Source organism: Odocoileus virginianus, chromosome 6 (genome assembly GCF_023699985.2).
Source record: "Odocoileus virginianus isolate 20LAN1187 ecotype Illinois chromosome 6, Ovbor_1.2, whole genome shotgun sequence".
NCBI lineage: Eukaryota > Metazoa > Chordata > Mammalia > Artiodactyla > Cervidae > Odocoileus > Odocoileus virginianus.
The window spans coordinates 59,650,298-59,677,057 of record NC_069679.1 but is presented as its reverse complement, the minus strand read 5'-3'; the positions used below and the strand labels follow the sequence as shown (position 1 = coordinate 59,677,057).

Below are 26,760 nucleotides of genomic sequence, written 5' to 3'. Positions count from 1 at the left end.
CCTTAAATAGAACAAAGTACAGTTCTTAGGAGTCATGATTAGAAGGCTTCAAACAGCAAATGTAGGAGATAATGTCCTGCAGGTTATTTTTAGGAGTTTTCTAAAAACCATGAAAATTTAATGCTCATATTGAATTATTGACATAGTAATTGGCCGCTGGTTCCTCTTCCAGGGCACATTTGGTTTTGGCTTCTGCTCTCATTTTGTGAAATCTTATAGAACAAAGAAATGTAAGCAGGCTCTGCAAGCTCTTATTTATTTATGATTTTATCCAGACCATTTTAACTGTTCACATACTAGCTTGGTTAGGGAGTCTATTTTTTGGTCCTCTAACCTGACAGATTCATTTCAGACTACTCAGAAAGGATAAATGTAACATAGTGTCCACTGCTACATATTCCAGAATATGTAGAAATTAAAATAACTATCTGAATATATTTGACTGAACATCAAAGAGTTTATCCTTGGAAATATATTACCTATACTTTAGCCTATGCAAATTCCCCCACATCCTTCAAGACTGAGCTCAAATGCCTTCATTTCTGTGAAACTTCCCTAGCCAGGCACTTCTGTATTAAAGGACTTTCTTTTGAACTGCACCTTCTCTGGTTTCTTTGTGAGCTGTGTTATCTTGAGCCTAGACCTCCAGGCTATACTTAAATTCTTCTAGTACTAGTGAATGTTCACTACTTTTTCATGGCATCTGCTAAAACCTCTCTCTCTCTCTCTCTCTGTTTGTGTAATTCTATATTTAAAAAATGTTATAGTGATCATGTAATATTGCTTTTATAATTTTTTAAAAAATCACAAATTCATTTGACATGACTCCCAAACCTTGTATGCTGCCATCATGGGAGCTGTTACTGGACTAATTGTTCTAAAACAATCACTGGATCCTTTTTTCCTACCATCACTATGAAGCCCTCACACTGGCTTCATAATCCCAGCTGCCACTTCTGGCCTGAGTTCCCACCGCTTCCCAAGCACTCCTGTTGGAGTTGGGATTCTTTCCTACTCATTACTTCATCTTTGCCTTTGCTATTATATTTTGCTCCCCAAATAACTTCCTACTGCTTTTCTCTGCCTCTCTAAAATCATATGTGTTTTAAAATCCCCAGTGTAAGTTTCACTTTCCTCACAATAGCCATCCTTCTCCAGATTCCCAAAGCACAGTGTGTTTTTGTTGATCGTCATGCATGTAGCTTATACTAGAGAAGTGTGATATTTTAGTTATCCTCTTCAAATGTGCAGTTGATTGAAATATTACATTGATGTCAGAAATTATGTGTTTTGGAATTATTGCTTATTATTAATTGTTCTTTTTCTTCTTGGAGATAGAAAGTGGGAAGAAAGGAAATCTTGATGTAATTTTCTGACTGAGCATACACCACTTGTATCAATACTCCCAAACTCTGGCACATTAATGGCTGAGTTACTGTCTTGTTTTAGATACACAGTTTACTTTGACCCATAGATCAGATAGTTCAAGGAGCAAAATGAATGCTGTTGTTGATGAAGGACACTAATCTTTCTTTTCTTTCTCCCTGATTAGTAAAGCTACCCCTGGGCTTCATTTTCTGTACACTTTAATAGAATAAATTTTCTACATACATTTTGATTGTGACTGTATATGAGTGTGTGTTTGTGAGTGTGTTCAAGTCAAATGATTTGCCTTTAAGTCTACCAATTGATACAGCCTGAATTCCAGGTTTATGTTAATTTGTCTCCACATGTCATTCACCTGTTTCTATTCTTATAACCTGCTTTCCACATGAGATTATGTTTAAAATTCAGTTTAGTTCAGTCACTCAGTCGTGTCCGACTCTTTGCAACCCCATGAATCGCAGCATGCCAGGCCTCCCTGTCCATTACCAAGTCCCGCAGTTCACTCAAACTCATGGCCATCGAGTCAGTGATGCCATCCAGCCATCTCATCCTCTGTTGTCCCCTTCTCCTCCTGCCCCCGATCCCTCCCAGCATCAGGGTCTTTTCCAATGAGTCAACTCTTCATATGAGGTGGCCAAAGTATTGGAGTTTCAGCTTCAGCGTCAGTCCTTCCAATGAACACCCAGGACTGATCTCCTTTAGGATGGACTGGTTGGATCTCCTTGCATTCCAAGGGACTCTCAAGAGTCTTCTCCAACACCACAGTTCAAAAGCATCAATTCTTCAGCACTCAGCTTTCTTCACAGTCCAACTCTCATATCCATACATGACCACTGGAAAAACCATAGCCTTGACTAGATGGACCTTTGTTGGCAAAGTGATGTCTCTGCTTTTTAATATGCTGTCTAGGTTGGTCATAACTTTCCTTCCAAGGAGTAAGCATCTTTTAATTTCATGGCTGCGATGTTTAAAATTAGGGACACTCAAAACCCCAAATTAATTTTCAGATATTCCAGAACATAGGAGTTAGATTTGGCAAACTTGAGGAAAAGGCATACTGTATAAACAGAGTGGCTAATGATAATCATGTTGTCAGGTGTGACCCCGAAAAGGGTCCTCCTAACCAGTGTCGCTCATGCCAATAGAACAAGGCTTGAGTTTTCATTTAGGGAGCTAAGGAAAGCTTTATCTGATAAGAATGGAGGGATGGGAGATCCCGCTCCAGAGCGCATGCTCTCCTTAACAGGCTACAGGGGGAGCTATTTTATAGGACTCTCATCAGCGGGTAGAGGGAAAGCGGTGGAGTTCTTGCAGGGGGAGTGCCCAGCGTCTCTGCTAACGGCCTGCTGCCGCCATCTTGAATTACGTGCTGTGCGCGGCATTTCTGCACACGGCACACCTCCCTGAGGAGTTGGCACAGACTTGTTGCACTGGAACCTTTGATCTGGAGGTCCGGTGTTTAGGCCTCTGCCTGTGGCGCCAATGAGCAAATGAAACTAGACTAAATATAAAGGTAAAGAGAAAAGGTTAGACTTTATTACCCAGATTCTATTTTTATTTCCTAGGAATTGTTAGTGGGCTTCGTTGATGACAAAACCATTCCGTCTCCTTTAATCCTCACATTCTTGTCTGGAGAATCCCATGGGCAGAGGAGCCTGGCGAGCTACTGTCCATGCGGTCGCGAAGAGTTGGACGCAACTGAGCGCGTGCACGTGTGCACACACACACAAGCATGTGATTTGAATATTAGTTTTTGTTATCTTCCTTTTGCAAATGGAGAAAGAGGTTTCCTGAGAATTTAATGACTTATTAAAGGTCAGCAGCTTGATGGAGCTGGAACGCCTCTCACACCTGTGACTTTTCAGTCATGGAATGCCACGCTGAAAGCACCCTCGCCCAACACACCACACCGTATCTTGCTCCTCCATACAGCCCGCTCTGTCATGTCAGGCCACAATACAGCACAGCACAGACCATGTCACGCCGCACCAGGGCGTGCTGTGCCATACTTCAAAGACACCATGTCATGTCCTGTGCAATGTCATCTTTCTAACAGAATCATCCATCAGTCATCCTTTTTTGTCCTTGCTTATGTGCCTTCCCAGGCATATCACTTTACATAACTTTGTTTTATCTATTAGTTTTTTTTTTAATTTTTTGTAGTTTCTTGGTTTTGTTTTTATTTGTAGTTTTGTTTTTAATTTTGTTGGAATATAGTTGATCTTAAGTGTGTTAGTTTCAGATATACACATTAGCTTCAGATATTCACAGCAAAGTGAATCATTTATGTATATGCCTATATCAATTCTTTTAGATTCTTTTCCCATGTAGGCTATTGCAGAGTATTGAGTAGAGTTCCCTGTCTTTACAGTAGGTCCTTATTAGTTATCTACTTTATATACAGTCGTGTGTATATGTGAGGAGGGAATGTCAACATACTCCGGTATTCTTGCCTGGAAAATCCCATGGACAGAGGCTAGTGGGCTACAGTCCATGGGGTCGCAAAGAGTTGGACAGGACTGAAATGACAGCATGCATGCATGCAGTGTGTATATATACATGACAGTGTTTTAGATTCCAGTGACCTGTGTTCAGGTCTCAACACTGGCACGAAATCCAAGACTTTCAGAAGAGAATGCGTGTCTCAGGCATAGGTCTGTGTCTACCAGATGAAGGACATCTGTTGGGTTTTTTTAGTCAAGACACGGTATGGGCTGATGATACCCTTATAAGGTTGTTTGGACATAGATTCCCCTTTATAAAATACATTCTGATGAGACACCCTAATTCTAGCTTTATCTTGATCTTGTGGATTATTCCAGACTGAGGTAAATTCGTTTCCTAGTAGCCTCTTCAGTCTGTTTTAAATGCTGGAAGCAGGACATAGGCAATTATGAAAATTCTTTACATCTGACTTTAATGTCAGACTTTTGAAATACACTCAGTGCTGTGGCTAACAGTACAATTTGAAATTATGCATTATTTAAAAAATTTTATATACCCATATATTTTAATTGGCTGCAAATGCTACATAAATAGTACAGGGCAGGAAATGTAAAAATTTGTGGAAAAAAATAGAAAGTTTAAGTCAAGAGAATCAAAACTGTGAAGGGAAATTGTCTCTTGTAGTCAGGGCTGGGTCAGAATTTTAGAGGGACAGTGACAAAGTATTGTTCATCCCCTGGTTGTAACCGGTATGATGAATCTGGAAACATGCATTGATGTATTCCGTAAGTATTTACCAAACAAAACCTACGTGCCAGAAAGTGTGCTTAGCATAAGAGAAATAGTGACCCACAAGGTACAGTTCATGTCTCTTAGGAGCTCCCAGGGTGAGGAAAACAAAACATGTGAAAGGGGAAATGAAGAAGGTTCTAACCTGAGCCATGAGAACTAAAGAGGAGACACGTCTGCTTCACATCTTTGGATATCTGTCCTGTGGAAGAAGGAAGCTAGGTTGGGGGTTTGCATCACAGTTGTGCAACACTACTACTGTCTTCCCACATTGTGTTCTTTTTCTTCATTTTTAAATGAAATTGATATTTTAAAGAGTAATACATTCATTTGGTTGGAAGAAGAAAATAAAATTTTAAAAGAAGTGCATGATGAACAATCTCCCTTCCACTTCTGTTACTCTCTATTCTGCCCCACTTCCATGGCTAATAATTAGTTTCTTGAGTATTTATTTGCCCAGTGTTTTTTTATGAAGATACAAACAAATACAAACATATGTTCTTGTTTCCCCCTTTGGTTACATGAGATTTTTCTCTGAAAATATTTCCATATCAGAACATGGAGATAATCTTCATTCTTTTGTGCAACCACTCAGTATATGTGTTGAAATATATAGTTGGTTTCACCAGGCCCTGATAGTGAATATTTGAGCTGATTCTAACTTTTGTTATTTCATGCTATAATGAATAACTATGTTCATATTCATTTTATGCATGTGTAGGTATGTCTACAGAATAATTTCTGTAAGTTAGATTGCCAGTTCAAGGAGTAAATGCATTTGTACTTTGGACAAGCATTGCCAAATTGCCATCTGTAGGGATTATATCATATTTGACTCCTATCAGACTCCTCTCAATGAGTGAGTGTTTTCCTTTAGCCCTACCAGATAGTGTATTGCCAAACTTTTCTGAATTTTTCCCTATTTGATAAGGGAGAAATGTCGTTTTAGGATTGTTTCAATTTGCACTTTTATGCTCCAGGATCATTTACATCGCTCTTTCTATGCAAAGCGTTTATTTTTACCTTTTGTTCACTATCTGAACAAATGAACTGATAGTCTTATTCATCTTGATTTCTAGGAACTCTTTATAGATTAGGGAGGTTATGTGTTGTATTGTTTTCTGACTATTTGAGTCATCTGTTCCCACTAATAGATTCTGAAAACAAACCTTGGACTAAAGACTGGAAGCAGCAGTGGAGAATAAAGTTCAATTCTAAAAATAATAATAAGCCTTAATGTGTATCAGGCATGATTCTTAGTGCTTTGATTCCACTATCTCATTTAGTTTTCACAACAATTCTATGAGGTGATATTATTAACAGATGAGATGGAAGCACAAAGGCATTAGGAAATCTGCCACACAGCTAGTACATTTTGGGAGTCTGTATTAAAAGTCATGCATGTAACCCTGAACCTAGGCTCTTAACTAGAAACACTAATTAATTAATAATTCGGTTTTCATAGCAAACAGTGAGATCCTATGAATGGAAATATTCAAACTAAAGTTGGGAGATGGCCAATCCTGAATCTCGTGGATGAGATCCTGGGATTGGGAGGGGATTTAATTTGATAACTTCAAGGAACCCTTCCAGGTCTTCTTTTCTGAAAATGCCATACCTGACCAGAAAGATGAATCAGTATATATGACATGCCAAGATTCCATATGGGACCTTCCTTTTCCAATTATTATCATCCATTAGACACTGTCACTTCCCAGTATTGCTGCCACAAGCAGCAAGGGGGCCCCAAACTTCCAGTTATAAACAATGTCTTTGTAGTGAATTTTTGTGGCACTAGGTTTCAAAGCCTGTGTATATAGGGAAATGTCCTCCACTTTTGTTCTTTGCATATGATTAAGTGTTCCACAGATCTTTTTTATTGAATTAATGTATAATTGATGGTAAAGCTTATTCCAAAACTCTTGAATGTGACTCAATCCAATAGTAATATGGAGGTAGTCGTACATTCAGTGATTACTGAGCACATGCTATGTGCAAAGCACAGTGCTAAGGGACTCAAAGTTATGAAGAAGTATAAGACATGGTTCTGAACCAGTATAGAAAAAAAGATAACTGGTGACAAAGGCAGAAAAGCTGGTGAATCCCAAACAAATGGTCATGGCTTTGGAGTGGAGAGGAAGGAGAAAGCATTGAGGAGTGGGGTGGTAGGAGGAGACTGCCTACAGGAGGTGTGGAATCACCAGAAGCTTTATTTGGATTTAAGGAGGAGAGAAGGAGGCTTCCAGTTGAGGAAAGGGGCTTGCACAGAAGCATAGAAGTTGAGTATGTTATTCAACTTCTGGGCTTGAACAGGTGTGTTTCTTGAGCAGACTCAGAAATAAAACCACAAAGGCACTCACTGATGATGATCCTGAATTCTAAGCCAAAGGATGGGCAAAGCTGCTCACCGAAGGCTTTGGAGTAGAGAAGTGACATGGTGAAAGTGATGTTTTAGGGAAGTGGATGTGTCAGCTGTGTGCAAGGTGGCACAAGGAAGAGGCGGGACTGGAAGCTGTGGAATGCTGAGGAAACTGTCACACCGACTCAAGTAGAAGGTGATAAGGGTCCAGCTGGGAAGGTAGCCGTGGATGGGAAGTAAAGGAGAAAGGTCGTGTAGGATCAATTATCAGGATTAACTAGACGATTGTGTGTTGGGGGGAGGGAGCAAAAGAACTCACCATTAAAGTGAATTTATAGTACACATTTTTTTCTTTCACTACTGTCACTATACACATAGTGTTAAGGAAATGTGACCAAGAACAGTTATTTTTCTATTGGAAATCAGAGAGCACAATTCTTCAACAAATAATATAAAGGTTGGGATAACTTATTTGTTGTTCCAAAGGTAATTCTTTGCATGGTAAAGTAACTCAGAGCTTTTTCTGTGTTGAAACATTAAAAGTGGAATATATCTAAATTAGGTGGGTGGATTAGATAATGGTGATGGTTGTATAATTCTGTGGATATACAAAAATTGCTGATTTGTATATTTTAAGAGTGAATTTTATGGTTTGTGAATTATAAATCAATAAGGTTTTTTTTTTTTTTAAAGGCAATGGGAAGTCTAGGAAGGGTTTTAAGGACTTTTTCTTAAGATCTAAGTAAATTATAAATAAATATTTCTTCCCTCCCCAGAAAAGATTGTCCCCTCTCAAGAAGGCCGCAGAATCACATTTACACCTTTGAACACAAAAATGTTCAAAGCAAAAAAAAGTGTCCCCGTACTTTGAAGCTCATCAGAACTTGTGCTTCCATTGCATCTCAGGACTTGGCAGTGTTATGCTGTCTAAGACCCTGCTGAGAACTGTCAGAGCAACTTAGGCAGTGGTTTGCTGCTGGGCTAGTTTTTTTCCTCTTATAGAATTTTCTGCTAAAGGGATAACTCTGCAAGGCAGTGCAAGCCCTGGCTCTTCATAGTGGAGGAAAAACCCAAAACTTGCTGAATCATTTTTTTATTAAACATTAATTTTGCAGTTCCGACAGCTAAATCTGTTATTCTGGCAGGCAAGCTTTAAATAAGGCAGTGAGTTGGGGAAAGGAAGAGTAGTTACTCATATTCTTAAAGTCCGAGCATGTCATCAGCATTGATTTTGTGTCTTTTGCTAGGGAATGCAAGTTCATCTTCTCCTTTTTACTTGATTAACTAATCACATAGATACATTTTTAAAGAATGGATGTCCTTGAATTTCTCAGCACCCATTTTTCATGTTAAATCACAGGGTACTTCATTTTAGAAGGAGAATGCTTTCTAGGTGACATAGAGGCTCCTGGTGCCTCCCCAGCATATCCATCCCTCAGAGATGACTCTGTTGTCAGACGTGTCACAGCCTCCATACTGTGGGCCTGCTGATTTCTTAGCATTTAGAAAAGATGAGTGGGAGTTTCAGGGAAAAAGCCTTACTGCCTACGCTCTGTGCGGGCTACTACCATCCATCACATGGGCAGTCTAAGGGCAAATGATTCTTGGAAAAGTGAATGCAGATTCACTCTAGGTCACTTGTTTCTGGTCTGTAATTTTTGAATTTTAACATGCATCTTTCACCCTACTCCCACTGTCATTCCAGGTTTTCATATGCCCCCCCCTAAAATATTTCTCAAATTAATGGTACTATATACCTATACCTCTTAGTGTTGGCTCTATTTAAACAATAATTGGTGTTTTTGTTTTGTTTTTATTTTTAAAAGATGTTTCTCTAATGGAACTCTGTGCTCAGAAAACCTTTTCATATAACTATTCTTTGTTTCTGGAATTTTCTGTGTTTCCATTTCAGAGCAGTAAGAGGGTCTTTATGAGTTACCGGAGAATCATCCTAAACCACTGTCGACTTGTCTGTACCCTGAGGAGTTAGAATGAGCTCAACTACAAGAGAGAAACCTCATCAGTAGGCATGGAACATTCTCCTGCTTTTTCTATTGTCTTTGTAAATTTCAACATTTCATACTTGTTAGGCATTACCAGGCATTACCAATTCCTCACAGGATCCATAAGTTGCATCACTAGAAAATACTTAACACCCAATCACCTGCTTATGGAGCTCTGCAGACAGCCCTGACTTTGTACTCTTGGGACTTCAGGTTCTAAGGCAGACCCCAGAAGGCAACAAGAGTGTGGACTGGCTATATTTAACTCCTTCTGGCCCAAAAGACCCTGGTCATGTCAATAGGTAGGATAAAGTACCAAATGGATGGATGATATATATTGCAAATTCTGGTGTCCTCCCTGCAAAACAGAGGTGATCATAAAGCCCACAGCTCTCATTTACTGTGTGTACTATGTGCCAGGAAAGGAGCTAAGTGCATTATTTCATTTAATCCCTGTAACAGCCCAGTAACATGGGAACTATCTTTGCCCCATTTTAAAACTGAATAAACAAGGCTCCATGGAATTCTTGAGGTCAGAATACTTGAGTGTGTAGCTGGTCCCTTCTCCAGGGGATTTCCCCAAACCTAGGGCTTGAACCCAGGTCTCCTGCATTACAGGTGAATTGTTTACCAGCTGAGTTATCAGGGAAGCCCCAAACAAGGCTTAGAGAGGCTACCTTACCCAGAGTCTCACAGCTGATACTAGCAAAGTCAGAAAACAAACCTATGCTGTAGACTAGCAATTGAATGAGCTTGATTCGGTGAGAATGAGTCAGTCAGGAATGAGGATTTGTGAATTGAAAGTTTCCTTGAGAAAAGTCAAATACTAAGTCATTATTCCTTAGTATTGCTAGAGAAATTTAAAAAATAAAATAAAACACCCACCATTTAAGGAGACTTCTGAATTTATCTAGCTCATGATTAATGTTTCTGATCTAGGACATCAGTGTATTCAAAAGCCTGATTTTATCAGCACATACAATTTTATGGCAGCTAATTTAGCTTATTTTCATGCTTTCTTCCACTTAGCTTTTGTCTAGAGATAGTGACGTGGGATCCTTTAACTTTTATTATAAGTATTTTCCTAAAAAATTACTTGTAAGATGGAAATTTGAAAATCAATCCCATTTTAAATTTGCTGTGCGCTGCTGTCCAGCCACCTCCTGTAGGAGCATGTGTATGTCTACACCTTAACTCTATATGTGCATCTGCCTTCATGCAAATCGGATTTCTAGATGGCCAAGGAAACAGCCAGAGAATGAGGAAGTCAGATGTTCCCAGGAATCCCTGGTTATATAAAGAAAGTAGTAATTTCTAGTCTAGACAAGGAAAGCCTTTTTATTTAGTGGATTTGTATCTAACAATGTAACAATATTGGTTCCTGCCTGGGGCAACTGGCTTGTGCTGTCTGCCTCAGTCCACACAGCTGCCAGCTCTGCAGGAAGCGCTGACAAGGATTAATTGGCTTTCCTGAGCCTTGAGGCTCAGCTTTGCTTCCCAGTTCCAAGGATCCCTCAGGACTCTGCTCTCACATAATTTACTGTCTAGAAGGACTTTCTATTTTCTCGAGTTCTATCTAATAGGCCCTATGTAATGTATACACGTTTTCAAATTCTTTGAACCTTGAAAATCTTTTAGGATATTTAGCTCAGTTTAAATAGGACAAGAGGTAGGACATGACCACATTCAAAGTATTTAGATTATTTGTTGATTTTATGAGGGTTTTGACATGGTCCCATTTAAAATGTGTGATTTACACAAATGATTTTGTCCCTCTTCCTCTGTTTGGTAGTATTTGTAGAATGTGACATCCTTTCAATTTTATGCTGGGTTTTCTGGGCAAGAGGAAGATAGTAAGATGAGGATTTCAGGAGTGGGAGTTCTTCCCAATTATTGATTCTATTTATCTTCTCTCTAGTAATGTTGATGTGATCCAGAGTTTATCCCCTCAATTATTACTATATATCTGGGAAGCCCCTATTCTCTGTGGCATCACCTTCAGGAAAATTATATTGATTCTGCTATACAGGTAAAGAAGAAATAAAGGAAGTTGTGTCCCACTATGGTGAAGCCAATTAATATAAAAATCATAGACAGTTGGAAGAATCTTCTGCTGTTGTCCTATCCAACTTTCCATCAAATGCTGGTTCCTGCCTAGATGGATGCTGGGCCTCTTTCCATCTGCCTGCCACTGGGATCATAATAGTCTTGTTCCCGAAATGCAGCTCCAGCCCATTGTTGGATAACTTGAATTCTAGACAGTTCTTTCACATAAGAGATTAAAAATATCCTCTTTGTAACTTCTCATCAGTTAGTCTTAGTTTGTTCTAAGTAGTTGCATAGAACGTCTACTCATTGATTGATCGATTAATTGGTCCATTCATTTATTCATTTTTTGGGGTGCCTACTATGAACAATATATTATACAAGAACATGAGTCTCAAACTCTAGGAGCTGACAGGTTAGCAGGCGATACCATAGACATATCAAAGTCATGTATCGTACATATGACACAAGCAGTATAATTAAGTGCTATGGGAAAGGAAAGGGAGAACATTAGGAAGGGGTCAGGTCTTGACAGATGTGGTCAGCAAACTCATTTTGGTGATGGTTTAGTAGCTAAGTCATGTTTGACTCTTGCAACCCCATGCACCTCTGTCCATGGGATTTCCCAGACAAGAATACTGGAGTGGGTAGCCATTCCCTCCTCCAGGGGATATTCCTGACCCAGGGATTGAACCTGGGTCTCCTGCATTGCAGGCAGAGTCTTTACTGACTGAGCCACCAAGAAAGCCCATGGCTTGAGGTTAAAGGTAGATATTTGGATGTGGAGATAGATTGTAAATATTAGGTGTCGGAGAAGTCGTGGGTAGTTTGTATTAACCAGAGCTCAGCGTTTGAATTGAAGAGTGTAAGAGGGCTAAAAAGGCTGGTAGAATGAGTGTGAGATAGTGAAGGGCTTTGTATGCCTAGAGTGGAGGGTAAGAATAGTGGAGACAGAGCTGTGAGGCCAGGTGGCATTTACATTGTCTCAAATGACAGGCTGCAGAGTTCAAGGATTATCCAGTGAGGCAAAGCAGAGCCCTGGGGCCAGTTGCTAAACAGGTGACAGCTGTGTTTAGTGTGATGACTGGTGGCAGAAGACAGTGGGCTAGAGGGCTGTGTAACATGCCAGATACAGGTGGTAAGGGTCAGAAGCCATGTGGTAGCCCCTGCAATAGAAGTACTGACCGAGGGTTGGATGGTAATGACTTTGACAGCCCTGGAAGCTATCTACTGTGTCTTCCCCTGGAGAGTATCTTCTCCCCACTTCCCCACACATCCAGACTATTTACATCTAGCAGCAAACCCCTCCTTACTTTCTGGTGAACAATTGCTTATTAACACATGGAAGCTTTCCAGGTAATTGTGGTAGAGAATCTCAGGATCCAAATGTCTGCTGTGAAATAGCTGAGAATTGATTTCCCTGCCTCTAATGTGGTCTACATTATCAGTTCAGTTCAGTTCAGTCGCTCAGTCATGTCTGTTTGCAACCACATGGACTGCAGCACGCCAGGCCTCCCAATCCCATCACCAACTCCCGGAGCTTTCTTAAACTCATATCCATCAAGTTGGTGATGCCATCCAACCATCTCATCCTCTCTCATCCCCTTCTCCTCCTGCCCTCAATCTTTCCCGGCATCAGAGTCTTTTCCAATGAGTCAGTTCTTCGCATCAGGTGGCCAAAGTATTGGAGTTTCAGCTTCAGCATCAGTCCTTCCAATAAATATTCAGGACTGATTTCTTTTAGGATTAACTGGTTTGATCTCCTTTCAGTCCAAGGGACTCTCAAGAGTTTTCTCCAATACCACAGTTCAAAAGCATCAATTTTTCAGTGCACAGCTTTCTTTATGGTCCAACTCTCACATTCATACATGACTACTGGAAAAACCATAGCTTTGACTATATGGACAGAGTTCTGACAATACGTAGTCCACTGGAGAAGGGAATGGCAAACCACTTCAGTTTTCTTTCCTTGAGAAGGCAAACCACTTCCTCATCTTGCCTTCTCAAGGCAAAAATGCTGACGTGTTTTGCCACTCCCTTCTCCAGTAGATCGCATTTTGTCAGAACTCTCCGCCATGACCTGTCTGTCTTGGCTGGCCCTACATAGATAGCATGGCTCAGTTTCATTGAGTTAGTCAAGGCTGATCCAAGTCTACATATAGGCTAAGCCCATATCACAAAAGAAGCTTTAAATATCCTTTAGGATAAAGGTGTGTGTGTGCACACATAGATTTAAATTCAATAGCTTTTTCTTTAGTGTTCTATGTGTGTGGTAGGGAATAAGACTTGTCATTATTACCATTCCTTTTGTTACTGAGTTTGTTTTTATCTAACCGGAAAAGCAGGGGTGAAGGAAGTATATCTAGAAGACTATCTGAAATGAACAGATTTAAACTGGTCTGTTGCTCACAAAATTAGGCTACTTGTTGAATAAAGTGAATGTCGTTAGCAATGTAGGGGAATGTTCCCACGTGTCTTCTCACATTCTGTTATTTATGCTTTATTCTAAACTTTAAAGATACTTTCTTCAATTTTTCAAATATTTATTAAGTACCTACTATGTGTCAGGACCTGTTCTAGATTTTGGGCTACCTTAGTGAACAAAATGGTCAAAGATTCCTGCCCTCATGGAATATACCTGGTAAAGGAGGGGGGACAATCATTAAATAAGTAATGAACAAATAAGGTAATTATGTGATTTATTAGGAGGAGACAAGTGTTAAGGAAAAATAAAGAGAAAAGTAGGGAGGGACAGGGCTGCTAGGGTGTGTAGGGGGTTGCAACCTGAGACAGAGTGGTCAAATCTGCCTTCCTTAAGAAGGTGACATTTGAGTGAAGACTCAGCAATGAAGGGTTTAGGTACATAGGTACCTGGATTAAGAGGACTGCAAGAAAAGAAAGCTGCTCTTGCACTGGTATTGAGGCAGGAGAGTGCTGGAAGCAAAGAGGCTCTGTGCTTTTCCATTTCCCTTAGACTAACCGTGCTCATATAACCAAGAAGATAGCTTGGAAAAGAAAATTGCTATGTGTATTTGTAATAGAACTGATTCAAGATTACTTAAAAAGGAAAAACTTCACAAACATTTAAGGAAGTACAAGGGGGCTAGGGGAGGTTTTCTGACTTTAGACTGCTTGGGTTTGAACCCTGGCTCTGCCACTGCCTGCCTCTGTGGGCTTTGGTGTGTCATTCAGCCCTTCAGTTTCCTCATCTGTAAAATGAGGCTAATTATGGTACCTATCCTCTAGGGTTGCTCTGATGACTAAATGAGTCAATATTAATGAAAGCTTGGCACTGTCTGACACATAGCAAGTATTAGTTAGTAATATTACAACGACTGTTACTACTAATAGTTACTGTTACTGCTTTTATGAGTTGGTGCCCTAATCTGTAATGTTCTTTAAGTATGTCTTAAGGGTTGAATGTGTGTGTATGTGTGTGATCTCTTGAGAGTGTGGGGCTTAATTTAGAACATTAAAGAATCAGGTAAAATCCTTAAGTGACAAGTTCTCAATAAATGTTGCTTTCTTCCCCTCTGACAGTATTTTACAGCACAGAAAAATAATAAAGCGTTTCTTTCTTCTCCTTGCTATTAATGAATATTTTGACTGGTTTATAAATAAAATGAAGGCCAGGTGAAAACATTCTGTAGACTCAACCTTGGAAACTTTTGCTTTGCCCTTGGTACCACCAGTAGAACCAAGAAATTCTCAGTGGGGCATTTTGGACATACTGGAAGGCAAATAACCTCAGTTATTGGTGGGTAGCTGAGGAGAAAAACAAAATGAGGGAAAAACCGGAGAAGAAGGGAAGCACTTTGTTAAGGTGATACCACTTTGGGAGGAGGCCACCAGAAAACTAGGAGTTCTTTCTCTGAGTACCTTTAACAAGAGAAGAGATGGCATCAATCCAGGTAGAGCAGGAGTCCCTGAATGAAAGGACTGGACCAGAGAGTTCTTGAGCCTTCTCCAAGCTCACTGAGCAGCCCTTCTCCCCAGTGGACTATCCTATTGTTATACTTACAAACCTGAATTAACTTATATTTCCACATCTGTTTAAAGAGTCAGTAGTGCCTTAGATACAAAGATGGGTTCTGTTGACTAATACCAAGTAAGAACCAATCACTGCATATTAAAGTAGTAGATTTTGAGAATCAACTTTCTAGTTCTCTGGGGTCTGTCTCCAACTTCTCTGGATGTGGCAGCTCATGCAGTCTGCTACCAGAAAAATGCCAGTGCTGGGGGCTATCCTGGAGACAAGGAAAAACAACACGAGAGTGGTCTGAGGGGACTCTGAGGTCTTGAGGAGAAAGGGTGCTGTGCCTGCACAGGCCAGGGTGGGTGGTGGGTTAGGCAGGTGGAGACATGAAGCCGGGCACCCCTCACTCTCTACTGCTGTGTTGATTCACAGGTGCATCGGATGTCTCCAGGGCCACAGATAATACCTTTTCAACAGTGGCAAAGGATGGGGAAGGAGTGTGCTATACATCTCTGATTTCTGACATCTATTACCCACCTCGGGAGGATGCTACATATTTCACTGGAATTCTTCAGAAAGAAAACGGCCACATCACTGCTTCAGAGAGCCCTGAGGAGTTGCGTTCCCCCGGACCCTCCTTACCAGATGTGCCTGGGACAGAGCCTCGTGGCTTATTTAGTTCTGATTCTGGAATAGAAATGACTCCAGCAGAGTCAGCTGAAGTGAACAAGATCTTAGCAGACCCCCTGGACCAGATGAAAGCAGAAGCCTATAAATACATTGACATAACTAGGCCAGAGGAGGTGAAATATCAGGAGCAATGTCACCCCAAGTTGGAAGAGAAAGACTTGGACTTTAAGAATAAGGACACTGAAATCTCAATAAGGTCTGAAGAGACCCGTGAGGCTGAGAAACCAGTTCCTGTGGAGGGGAAAATCCTCAAGGACCATTTATTTGAAGAATCAACATTTGCGCCATATGTAGATGACATCTCTGAAGAACAGCGCAGTGCCCCTCTGATTGCCGCCCCTGTCAAGATCACGCTGACTGAGATCGAGCCTTCTATTGAAACCGCTACCCCAGAGAAAACCCCTGAGAAGCAAGATATCTGCCTGAAGCCGAGTCCTGACACAGTCCCCACAGTCACTGTCTCAGAGCCTGAAGACGACAGCCCAGGATCTGTCACTCCTCCGTCTTCTGGGACAGGTGAGGGAATGAGGGGGGTCCCTGCCTTGGGAAAACCCAGTGTGTGGAAATATGAACTTTAAGGACTGAAGATTTGCATTCAAAATACTTCAGTCTCATTTTAACTGATTTAATTAACATGTAACTTTTCCAGTCTTGTGCCCATTGTACAAAGGTTGACATCTGGGTTTTTTTTAAAAAGTCCTATCAGATTTGCTTTCTTTCTTTGAGGGGAGAAGTAAAAATGACATGCTGGCGACATTAAAACCCTCCTGTAGTTCGACTGTTCAGAGTAGGGAGGGTGGTGCTGCCAGGCTTAGGTTAGCTCTTTTGTCTGACCCCTGGGCGTCTTAGCTGTTCTCTTCAGACCAATTGGACCACCTTGGACATTTCACATCCTTGGCTCCAGCTCCAAGTCTGTACAATGGAGGGTGATAGGGTGGACGTTAGGGTCTGGCGGGGATGGGCAGTGAGAAGAAACCTAAACAAAGGGTACTCCTCCCTTCCCCCTTCAATCTCAACACTGTCCTTTTCATCTTTTCAGTTTATTGAAGTTCTGCTTACAATTTTATTTTTTAAACCAACGATTCTATGTGGTTAGAATTTTTAATAGTTCAGAATTCACTAGGCTATGATCTTTTTCAGCTTGAACCTTCTGCTCTGACTCAAGGCAGAGTGTCGTTAGAGCACATCAGTTCATCTTCTCAAGCACAAAGAGGACCTCCCAGACCTGAGTGGAAGTCCAGAGTGGTAGCCAGAGCTTTCCCGCCACCCCCGTGCCACCGCTTTGCAGGTGGTAGGAGTGGAGCCTTTAAGTCTCCTCTGCTCTTGAATGCTCAGGGGCATTAGGATGAAGACAGGGAGAGATCTTGAATTTCCCCCTACCTCAAATGGCTGGAATTCTGACCCTACCCCACAGTGATTTACAAACCTCTTTTATTTACAAAAAGTAATCTTCAGAACCTCAGGTAAAAGAGCTTGTACTGAACTCTTAAAACAGATCTAAACCCTTTTGATTAAAGAGTGATTGCTCTAAATCTTGATGAAGCAGTCAGTTCAAGTGTCAGAACAGAGCAGGTATTTAACGGAGGTCCTTCCTGTCTTGTTTCCCTAAAGATTTTTGTATCCATTCCTCCCTTCCCCTGACCTTACCTCAGACTCATTCAATTGTAAACTCTTAAAGATTCTCTGCACCCAGTTCCTGATTTTCAAATTTATTCATTTGCTCAACACATACTTTCTACACACTTTCTTTTAGTCAGGCACTCGAATAAGCACTGGTGATGCTGGAGTTGAAAAGCAAACAAAAATCAGTCTCTGCCTTCCAGTAGGGCAGATGACCAGGGAAATAGTCTCATTCCAGTGTGACTTATCCCAGCTGACAACAGGAGGTAGGGACATATCTGAGTCTCAAAGCCTCCTTGTGATCCTTATGGCCACACAGGTAAAACCCTTCTATTAGTGTTATCTCATGACATAAAGATACTGACACTCTGAAGATAACTACATTATCAGCTGTGTTTCAGAGCTCTAGGATTGTCTGGTGATCAGTACGGAAGAACTTTGGCCAGTCTTTGGGAAGGGTGAAATGCCCCCGGTTCTTCAGGTCTATTTACATGGCCACATGCCTTATGTGAAAATTACAGTTTATGAAGCTGGTGGTAAAAACTTGATATGTGCATGTGTGCATGCGAAGTCACTTAAGTCGTGTCCAACTCTGTGTGACCCCATGGACTGTAGCCCACCAAGCTCCTCTGTCCATGGGATTCTCCAGGCAAGAGTACTGGAGTGGGTTGCCATTCCCTCCTCCAGGGAATCTTCCCAACCCAGGGATTGAACCAGTGTCTCTTACATCCCCTGCATTGGCAGGAGGATTCTTTACCACTGAACCACCTAGGAAGTCCTAAGACTTGATATAGGGTTCATTAACTATGAGGGATATTTTTTTCTTCAGTTGTCATGACTCATTGGAGTTCTGGAACATCTTGAAGAGAAGACAAAATCAGATTTGGCTCTCATGATCTTGGAGTTTTATGATCTATTGGTGCCCGTTTGACAGCATGGGATAAGACAGTGGTTTTCTCTGCAATTACTCCAAGTAAACATTCTAAGTAAGGGTTATTCCAGAAAGAGAAAGTCCCTTGTCCCATTACACAATTGTCTCTGATGGTCAGCTCCCCTCTCCACGCAGCCCCCCACACTATAACACCTGTGTTATATGACAACACATAAGAATAAAATTAACAAAAGAGATAGGAGAAGTCAGCTTGTCATTGAGGCTTTTCTTATTCTTTTTATCCCAAAATGAAAGCAAAAGTCTCTCAGTCATGTCCGACTCTTTGCAACTCCCTGGACTATACAGTCCGTGGAATTCTCTAGGCCCGAATACTGGAGTGGGTAGCCTTTCCCTTCTCCAGGGGATTTTCCCACCCCATGGATCTAACCCAGGTCTCCTGCATTGCAGGCGGATTCTTTACCAGCTGAGCCAAGAGGTTACCTTAACCCCCTTCTCATCTTGTGAGCCCCTGGTACTATGAGACCCTATGCCCATAGACACTGGAGGATTTGGGCTTTATTTTATCTCTTGGGTCTCAATTCTCTCTGCCATTTCCAGTGCTAACTGGTAAGACAGACAGCAAGAATTACATATATTCCTACCTAGAAACTGAGGAAAAGGCATCATCCTAAACAAAAGGAATTCAGTTTATCACTGTTTAATAAATATGGAAATTATCAACTAACTTTAGGGAATAATTCTAATTATGTGAATTATGAATCAGGAGAAGTTATAATTTAGAAAAGTTTTAGCTACAAACCCTTAATCTTAATCAAGGAGTCTAATATACTTTCTTCAATTCCAATACATTATTCCATTTTGCAGTTTTCTCCAATGTTCTTAATTATTTTCATCATATTAAATAACATACCCTGAGGTATGGAGGTAAAAATTCTTACAGCTCAAATATTGGAAGTGTCTTCTAAGTAAAAATCAGTCATGAATACAAGCGAAATGTTTTAGGAAAATACAGTAAGTGCCCTGAGGCACCAGAACATTGATCTGTCAGCAGCATGCTGTTCCTGACACAAATACCTAGAAGTATATTATGGTGGTCATGGATGTTCTTTGAGGTATTATCTTCAGAAAAGATAATCAATAATCAAGAGGCTATGATAAAACCACCCATGTCCCTTAAGAAGAAATAGCAATACAAAGTAAATCAATTCAAACTCTTTGAAAACTACTGTTGCTATTTATTTCCTTGCATTGATGAGGTCTGTGATTCTCCTACCCATTTTGCAAATTTATTCTTTTATTCAAAATGCTTATTGAGTCACTTCTATATGTCAGACATGTGCTAGACACCAGACACATTGCAGCAAACAAGGTGTGTAAAGTCCCTGCCCTCATGGAGCTTATTGCTAGTGAGAGACGTCAGTAAAAGGAAGCACATAAATAAGTAGTGTAATTTCATGGAGTGTGAACACTGCAAACAGTGATAGAATGTTGGGTATGAGAAGGTCAAGGATGGCCTCTGTGACCTGAGATCTGTAATCTATGATCTGAAATCTGAATGAGAAGAAGACCACAATTCAAAGAGAGGGATTAACAGGGACCCCAGGTTTAGAGGTCAACTAATGCACAGGCATCAAGGCTCTATTATTTGGGAACTGAAAGATGATACAAAGGAGCAAGGGAGAAGTATGAGACAGAACAGAATTGGAGAAGTAGACAGGGCCTAGAACATTAAAGGCTTTGTATGCAAGAGCAAAGAATTTGAATTTTGTTCCAAATGCATTGGGAAACCATTGGATAATTTTAATCTGGGAAGGAATGCCATTCATTCATTGTTTCACTTAACAAACATGTAATGACCATTTACTCCATGTCAGGCATTGCTTAATCACTGCTGTGGATATAGTTTTGAAACATAAGATTCCTGCATGCCTGGAGTTTGCATTTTAATTGACAAGACTTACATACAAATAAATAGATGATATACTATCAGGTTGTCATAATGGTTATGAAGAATGATAAAGCAAGGTAGAGTATAAGAGAGTGATGGGGCAGTCGTGAGAAAATGCTTTTCCTTGCCAGTGGTTTTCGGCAGAGACCTGAATGGGGTGAGGGAACAAGCCGTGTGGACACAAGGAAGCGGTGCCAGGCTGAGTTGACGCCAGTGCAGAGGCCCAGAGAACGTCCTGAGTGTTCTAGCAGCAGCTGGAAAGTCAATGTGGCTGCAGTGGGGAGAAGGAAGGGAAGAGTGGCAGGATCAGATTTGTGTTTCTAAAAGATGACAAGTGGAGAATGAGCTGGGAACAAAGGGGAGGGCTGGATGTCAGCACTGCTCATGGTTGGACACTGGCATCTGTGACTTGATAGACTGGCCCATATTCACCTTCCTTTTTTTCCTTCTAAATTAAAGCATCATAATTAGTAGCAGCAGCAAACATACCTTCCCATGCTAGGTGGTTCTGACCTTCAGTTTCTATATTCTATTTAATTATCAACGACTCTCTAGCTTTGCTGTGTCAGTCTTGTGCTGTGCTAAGTTGTGTCTGACTCTTTGCAATCCAATGGACTGTAGCCCGCCAGGCTCCTCCGTCCATGGGATTCTCCAGGCAAGAATACTGGAGTGGATTGCCATGGCCTCCTGCAGGGGATCTTCCTGACCCAGGAACTGAACCCACATCTCTTAAATCTCTGTGTGTAGCAGGCAGTTCTTTACTGCTAGTGCTACCTGGGAAGCCCAGTGTCAGTCTTGACACGAACCCGTAAGTTTTTAACAAGGGTAGGAAAACCTCTGTTTTGTTCTAAAATTTCCCTTGATTTCTCCTAGCACTTTGTTAAACTTTTAGTTCACTTTTAGAATGGAGGGTAATGTCTGCAATATCTACTGAGTCCCATTTCACTCATAAGAAAGATGATTTTTTTTTTTAAATAGTACTTTTACTTGCCCAACATGAAACTTACCAGACCTTTTCCTCCCACACTCCACTGGTGCCATCCTTGGGTGTTAGTCGCTCAGTTGTGTCCACATCTTTGTGACCCCATGGGCTGTAGCCCTGCCAGGCTCATCTGTTCATGGAATTCTCCAGGTAAGAATCCTGGAGTGGGTAGCCATTCCGCTGTCCAGGAGATCTTCCTGACCCAGGGATCGAACCTGGGTCTCCTGCATTGCAGGCAGATTCTTTACTGTCTGAGACACCAGGGAAGCCCCTACCATTCTTACCTTTGAGTAAATAAACCAACATCCTCAAGCCTTCTTTTCTGAATGCTCTAACGTAGTGGTTTTCAGCTGGAGATAGGGTTGCCAGATAAAAATATCAATATTTCCTAGGACATACTTATGCTAAAAAAAAGTTCATTGTTTATCAAACCGTCCTAGTTAACTAAGTATCCTGTATCTTTATTTGCTAAATCTGTCAACCCTAACTGGATGTGATCTTTAGAATCACCTTTGGAGTTATAAAACACCAATTCCTGGGCCCCATCAAGACTTAACTTCTACTAAGTCAAAGTTTCTGAGGGCAGTTTTGAGCCACACCCCGCTCAAAATCAGTGAGGAGAAGAAAGGGAAGAGCGGCAGGATCAGATTTATGTTTACACAACTCAGAAATAGTTTCACCACTTTTCTGGGGCTTCCCCAGCCGTCCAGTAGTTAAAAATCTGCCTTCCAATCCAGGGGATGTGTTTAGTCCCTAGTCAGGGAACTAAGATCCCACATGCCGTGAGGCCCCTAAGCCCATACACTGCACTACTGAGCCAGTGCCACAACTAAGCCTGGATGCTGCAACTAAGACCTGATGCAGTTATATAAGTAAATTAATTAAAAAAACATAAAGCAAGACCAAAGGACCAAAAGTCACCCTTAGGAAAAAAAAAAAAAAAAAGAACCATTGTTTTCACAATTTGAGCTAATTCTCACAGGAGCTCTGCTTGTTGAGTACATCCTGTGTGCCAGGCACTGTACCTGGTATTGGGGATATGATGTGGGTTGTTTCACTTTTTGGACTGTTACAGATAATGCTGTTATGAACACAGTGTATAAGTTTTTGTGTGGACATAGGTTTTCAATTCTCTACTTATGAGTGGAATTTCTGATTTATATGGAAACTCTAACTAGTTGAGGAACTGCCAGACTGGTTTCCAAAGCAGCTGTATCATTTACATTCACACCAGCAGTGGCTGAGTGTTCCAGTTTCTCCACATCTTTTTCAACACTTAACTACTCTCTGACTTTTTGATTCTAGGAATCCTAGTGGGTACAAAGTGGTAACTCATTGGTTTCGATTTGTACTTCTCTGGTGAATTATGATGTTGAGCACATTTCCATATGCTTTTCTGTCATGTGTAAATAGGAGAAATGTCTATTCAAATGATTTGCCTATATTTAACTGGGTTGTCTTTTTATAATTGAATTGTAATAATTTTTAATAGATTCTAGATATAAGTCCCTTATAGGTATATGATTTGTAAAATTTTTACCCATTCTATGGATTGTCTTTCCACTTTCTTGATGTTTTCCTCTAAAGCACAAAAATGTTCAATATTTATGAATTCCAATTTGTATATTTTTATTTTGTTGCTTATGTTTTTGATGTCATGTCTAAGAAATCACTATCTAATCTAAGGCCATGAAGATTCACTTCTGTGTTTTCTTCTAAAGTTTCTGATTTTAGTTCTTACATTTAGATTGAATCCAGGTAGAGTTAGTTTTTAATATGACATGAGGTAGAGTTTCAGCTTCATTCTTTTGCATGTGATTATCTAGCTCATTTTTCCTCTTCTCATTTTCTGAAATGCAATTTGTCCTATCTCGGACCCCCACCCACTTTTTGAACAGATGTGGCCTGATATAGTGAGAAACACATGAAACATAAAGACTTGAGTCCAAATTTAAGGCAAGTCATTTCTCACCATGTGGCTATATCATTCAGGGCCCTGCAGGAAACAAAAGTTACACACTCAAAGTTGTGACTGAAGAGGGTTTAAAGAAATGGCTATTTACAAATGTAAAGACATTTAAAGATAGGTAAAAGAACCAACAAAAAATGGTGAAGCACCCAAGGACTGGCGACATTAAGGATCTATTGTACCCCAGACCCAAAGCGGGAAGGGGAAGGAAGAGCATTCCCAAAGCTTGGAGCTTCAGAAACAGCAAGAGGTATAAATATCCCATTTGCCTCCTTCTACCTCTTCTGTGGAAGAGAAGAGGCTGTTTTGCTATTGGCTGAAAACAACCAGAAATCAGAGAGGAAGGAATTCCAGGTAATACCTTCTATGTAGGTCAGCCTCTTGGAACAGAGAACAGGGCAGAGAAAGATAGGAATAAGTCCAAGGAGGCAAAGATAGAAAAACCAGTACAGTGATCTTGGAGAAGTCACTTCACCTTTTGCCACTAGACTCTCAGCCCCGTATGTGAAGCGCCTGTAACCCAGAGAACGTTCAACAAGTGGAGCTGTGATGCTAATGCTGCGGATAGTGCTCTGGAGGTACAGGCTGTTCCTGCATTCACACTGGCCTCTACTTCCTGTCTTCTTCCTCCTCCTTCCACCCTATCATTGCAGATTTAATGTAACTCTGACACTTTTTTGCTGTTTGAAATCACATGTGCACAACTTACTAAGGAACTAACTTCTATAAAAATAGAGTTAAGGATCATGCAGTAAATCTTTTCACACATAAACTGTGCATGAGATAATGAGGTTCTTGTTTTAAGTTACTGAAAAAAAAAAACAAACACATAAATCATATCACTTCTCTACTCAAAATCCTCAAATGGCTTCTCATTTCACTCAGGATAAAAGCCTGATGAGATCCTACATGATGACCCCACTTCCCTGAATGCATTTTACCTCTTTTCCTATTTACCTATTTTCCTACCCCCTTACTCACTTTGCCCCGGACATGACTGCCTCCTTTTGATACCTAAATCATTGCAGCTCCCACCTCCAGACCTTTGTACTATCTGTTCCCACTGCTTGGCATGCTTTTCCTCTGTTTATCTTCATGAATCACTTACTCACCTTCTGACGTGTTGAATATAGGTTACCTTCTCAATAAAACCTATCTTGACTACCCTATTGAAAATTACAAACTCATCCCCACCCTGTCACAGTCCTCCTGACCCCTTTACTTTTTTTCCATAGCACTTAACATCTTCTAACATACTATATATTTTTTATCACATGCATTATTTGTGTATTGTATTCTTCTCCCACTAGAATATAAGCAGAGATTTTGTTTCCTGTTTCATTCACTAATACATCTTAAGTGCCTATAAGGGATCCTAACACATAGAAGGCTATCAATAAATAATAGATGAATGAATGATACATGGATAAAGGATACAAATCATTTCAGTTTTTAGAGAATTAGACAAATCTAAACTGTTTTATCCATTGGGGTCCACCCATAGTCCTAAAATGACAAATTACTTAGCCATCAATAGTCTACCCTTTACCCTCCCAGTGACCTCAAAGCTTTGGAGAAATGACAAGTAGTTCTTGCTTATAAAAGGGCCAGAAATCACTGTGTAGGATATTCTGACATCAGGTCCTGTTGCATTGGCAAGGGGAAAACCAAGCTCTTGAAAACTGTTGTCATGGCCATCCCAAGTAATTTCAGCTAAGAGAGAAATATCAGTAAGATTGCCCATGAGGTTTGGGGGCCATCTGAATATACATCAGACAAAAGGTAGGCACTTGCCCAAGGGATGTGACTGTTGGGTTTTGTTCTCAAGAGGAGGTGAAGAGATGACAAAAGAATGACAGTGGACTCTACCATTAGAAGCCTCTACCATTAGAATCCCTTGCAGGATTGCACAGTATGGTAGTCTGCACAGCCTGCTTAGTGGAACTGGCAAAAAATTATTCCTTATATTGCTTCACTTTGTTACACTTTTCACTAAAAAAGAATAAGTGTATTGATTCTTATGGAAAATGTGGAGGTTGGAAAGCATGTTGTACATAAGGATCCAGATTAGCTTTCTTTGTCTTACTGAAGCAGGGAACATGGACAGGGGTTCATGAACAGGGAGTTATTACAGATTTGTTGACACTGGTGGACCAAATTAGAGTTATGTATATCGGATTGGGGCTTCCCAGGTGTTACTAGTGGTGAAGAACAGGCCTACCAACGCAGGAGACGTTAAGAGACATGGGCTTGATCTCTGGGTCGGGAAGATCCCCGAAGGAGGGCCTGGCCACCCACTCCAGTATTCTTGCCTGGAGAATCCCATGGACAGAGGAGCCTGGCAGGTAGGTGACAGTCCATAGGGTCGCAAAGACTGGACACGACTGAAGTGACTTAGCACGCAAGCATACATCAGATTATCTGATGAAATCTGTGATACTGGAAAACTTTCCTGAGAGGCGGATTAGAAATTAAAACCATGATTTCTAGAAAGTTTCCCACATTGAAACAGAAAAATCAGCCAGGTACTACTGCTAAGAAATTGCTGCGTCATTTTTAAAAATAACTAAATTAAGATATATAGGTATAAATTAAGATATAGGTATATGAAACACTAATTGGGCCATAACAGTAATTAGCCTTTTAGTTCAGGTGGCCTTTCTAGCATAGCCCTGGAAACAGACTATTTGGGGGGCTAGTAAGATATGTGTTTTTTAAGCAAGGAGAAAATATCTCCCCTAATGGAATTTTGTTTTATTTCTTCTCTCCCTGTCCATCTGTCTGTCCTTGTGTGTGCCTCTTTGGCGCTTCTTCGCTCTGTGGGACGACAGAACCGTCTGCCGCAGAATCCCAGGGGAAATGCGGCATCTCCGAGGATGAGCTCATCACTGCCATTAAGGAAGCAAAGGGGTTATCCTACGAGACAACGGAGAGCCCACGGCCAGCGGGCCAGGGGGTCGACAGGCCCGAGGCCAAGGCCAGGTCTGGGCTGCCCACCATCCCCAGTCCCTTGGACCACGAGGCCAGCAGCGCGGAGTCGGGGGACTCAGAGATCGAGCTGGTGTCCGAGGACCCGCTGGCCGCTGAGGACACGCTGCCCTCGGGTTACGTGACCTTTGGTCACGTGGGCGGCCCGCCGCCGTCGCCGGCCTCGCCGTCGATCCAGTACAGCCTCCTGAGGGAGGAGCGTGAGGCCGAGCTGGACAGCGAGCTCATCATCGAGTCGTGCGACGCCTCCTCCGCCTCAGAGGAGAGCCCCAAACGGGAGCAGGACTCGCCGCCGATGAAGCCGGGTGCCCTGGACGCCATCCGGGAGGAGCCGGGCACCCGGGCCGAGGAGCGCACCCCCAGCCAGCGGGGTCTGGCAGAGCAGGAGCCCTTCCGCAGTTTCCCCTCGGCGGCCCCGCGAGCCGGCCCGGAGCTGCCCTCCGGAGACCTAGCCCCCACCCCCGAGGGGCCCACCGCGCCACGAACACCCGTGGAAGCAGCGAGTTTCGACCAAAGCTCCCAGGCCACAAAGGCCCCCGGGCTTCGGGGTCCTGGCGTCATGCCCCCTCTGCTGTTTCTCAATAAGCAAAAAGGTAAAGTGACAGCGTTCTTGATTAAAGTAGGTTGTCTGCTTACATTTCTCCCCCTGGGTGCGCTGAGATACTCA

At 41.5% G+C, this 26,760-nt stretch overlaps 1 protein-coding gene across 1 annotated transcript in view; it reads left to right on the top strand.

The window, feature by feature from the left end:
* RTN1 (reticulon 1) overlaps positions 1-26,760 on the top strand; it is a 236,271-nt gene that overhangs the window by 104,660 nt on the left and 104,851 nt on the right. The window contains exons 2-3 of the mRNA XM_020892513.2: positions 15,437-16,210; positions 25,937-26,686. Coding sequence (XP_020748172.2) covers positions 15,437-16,210; positions 25,937-26,686 — 1,524 coding nt within the window. The remainder of the gene's footprint in view (positions 1-15,436; positions 16,211-25,936; positions 26,687-26,760) is intronic.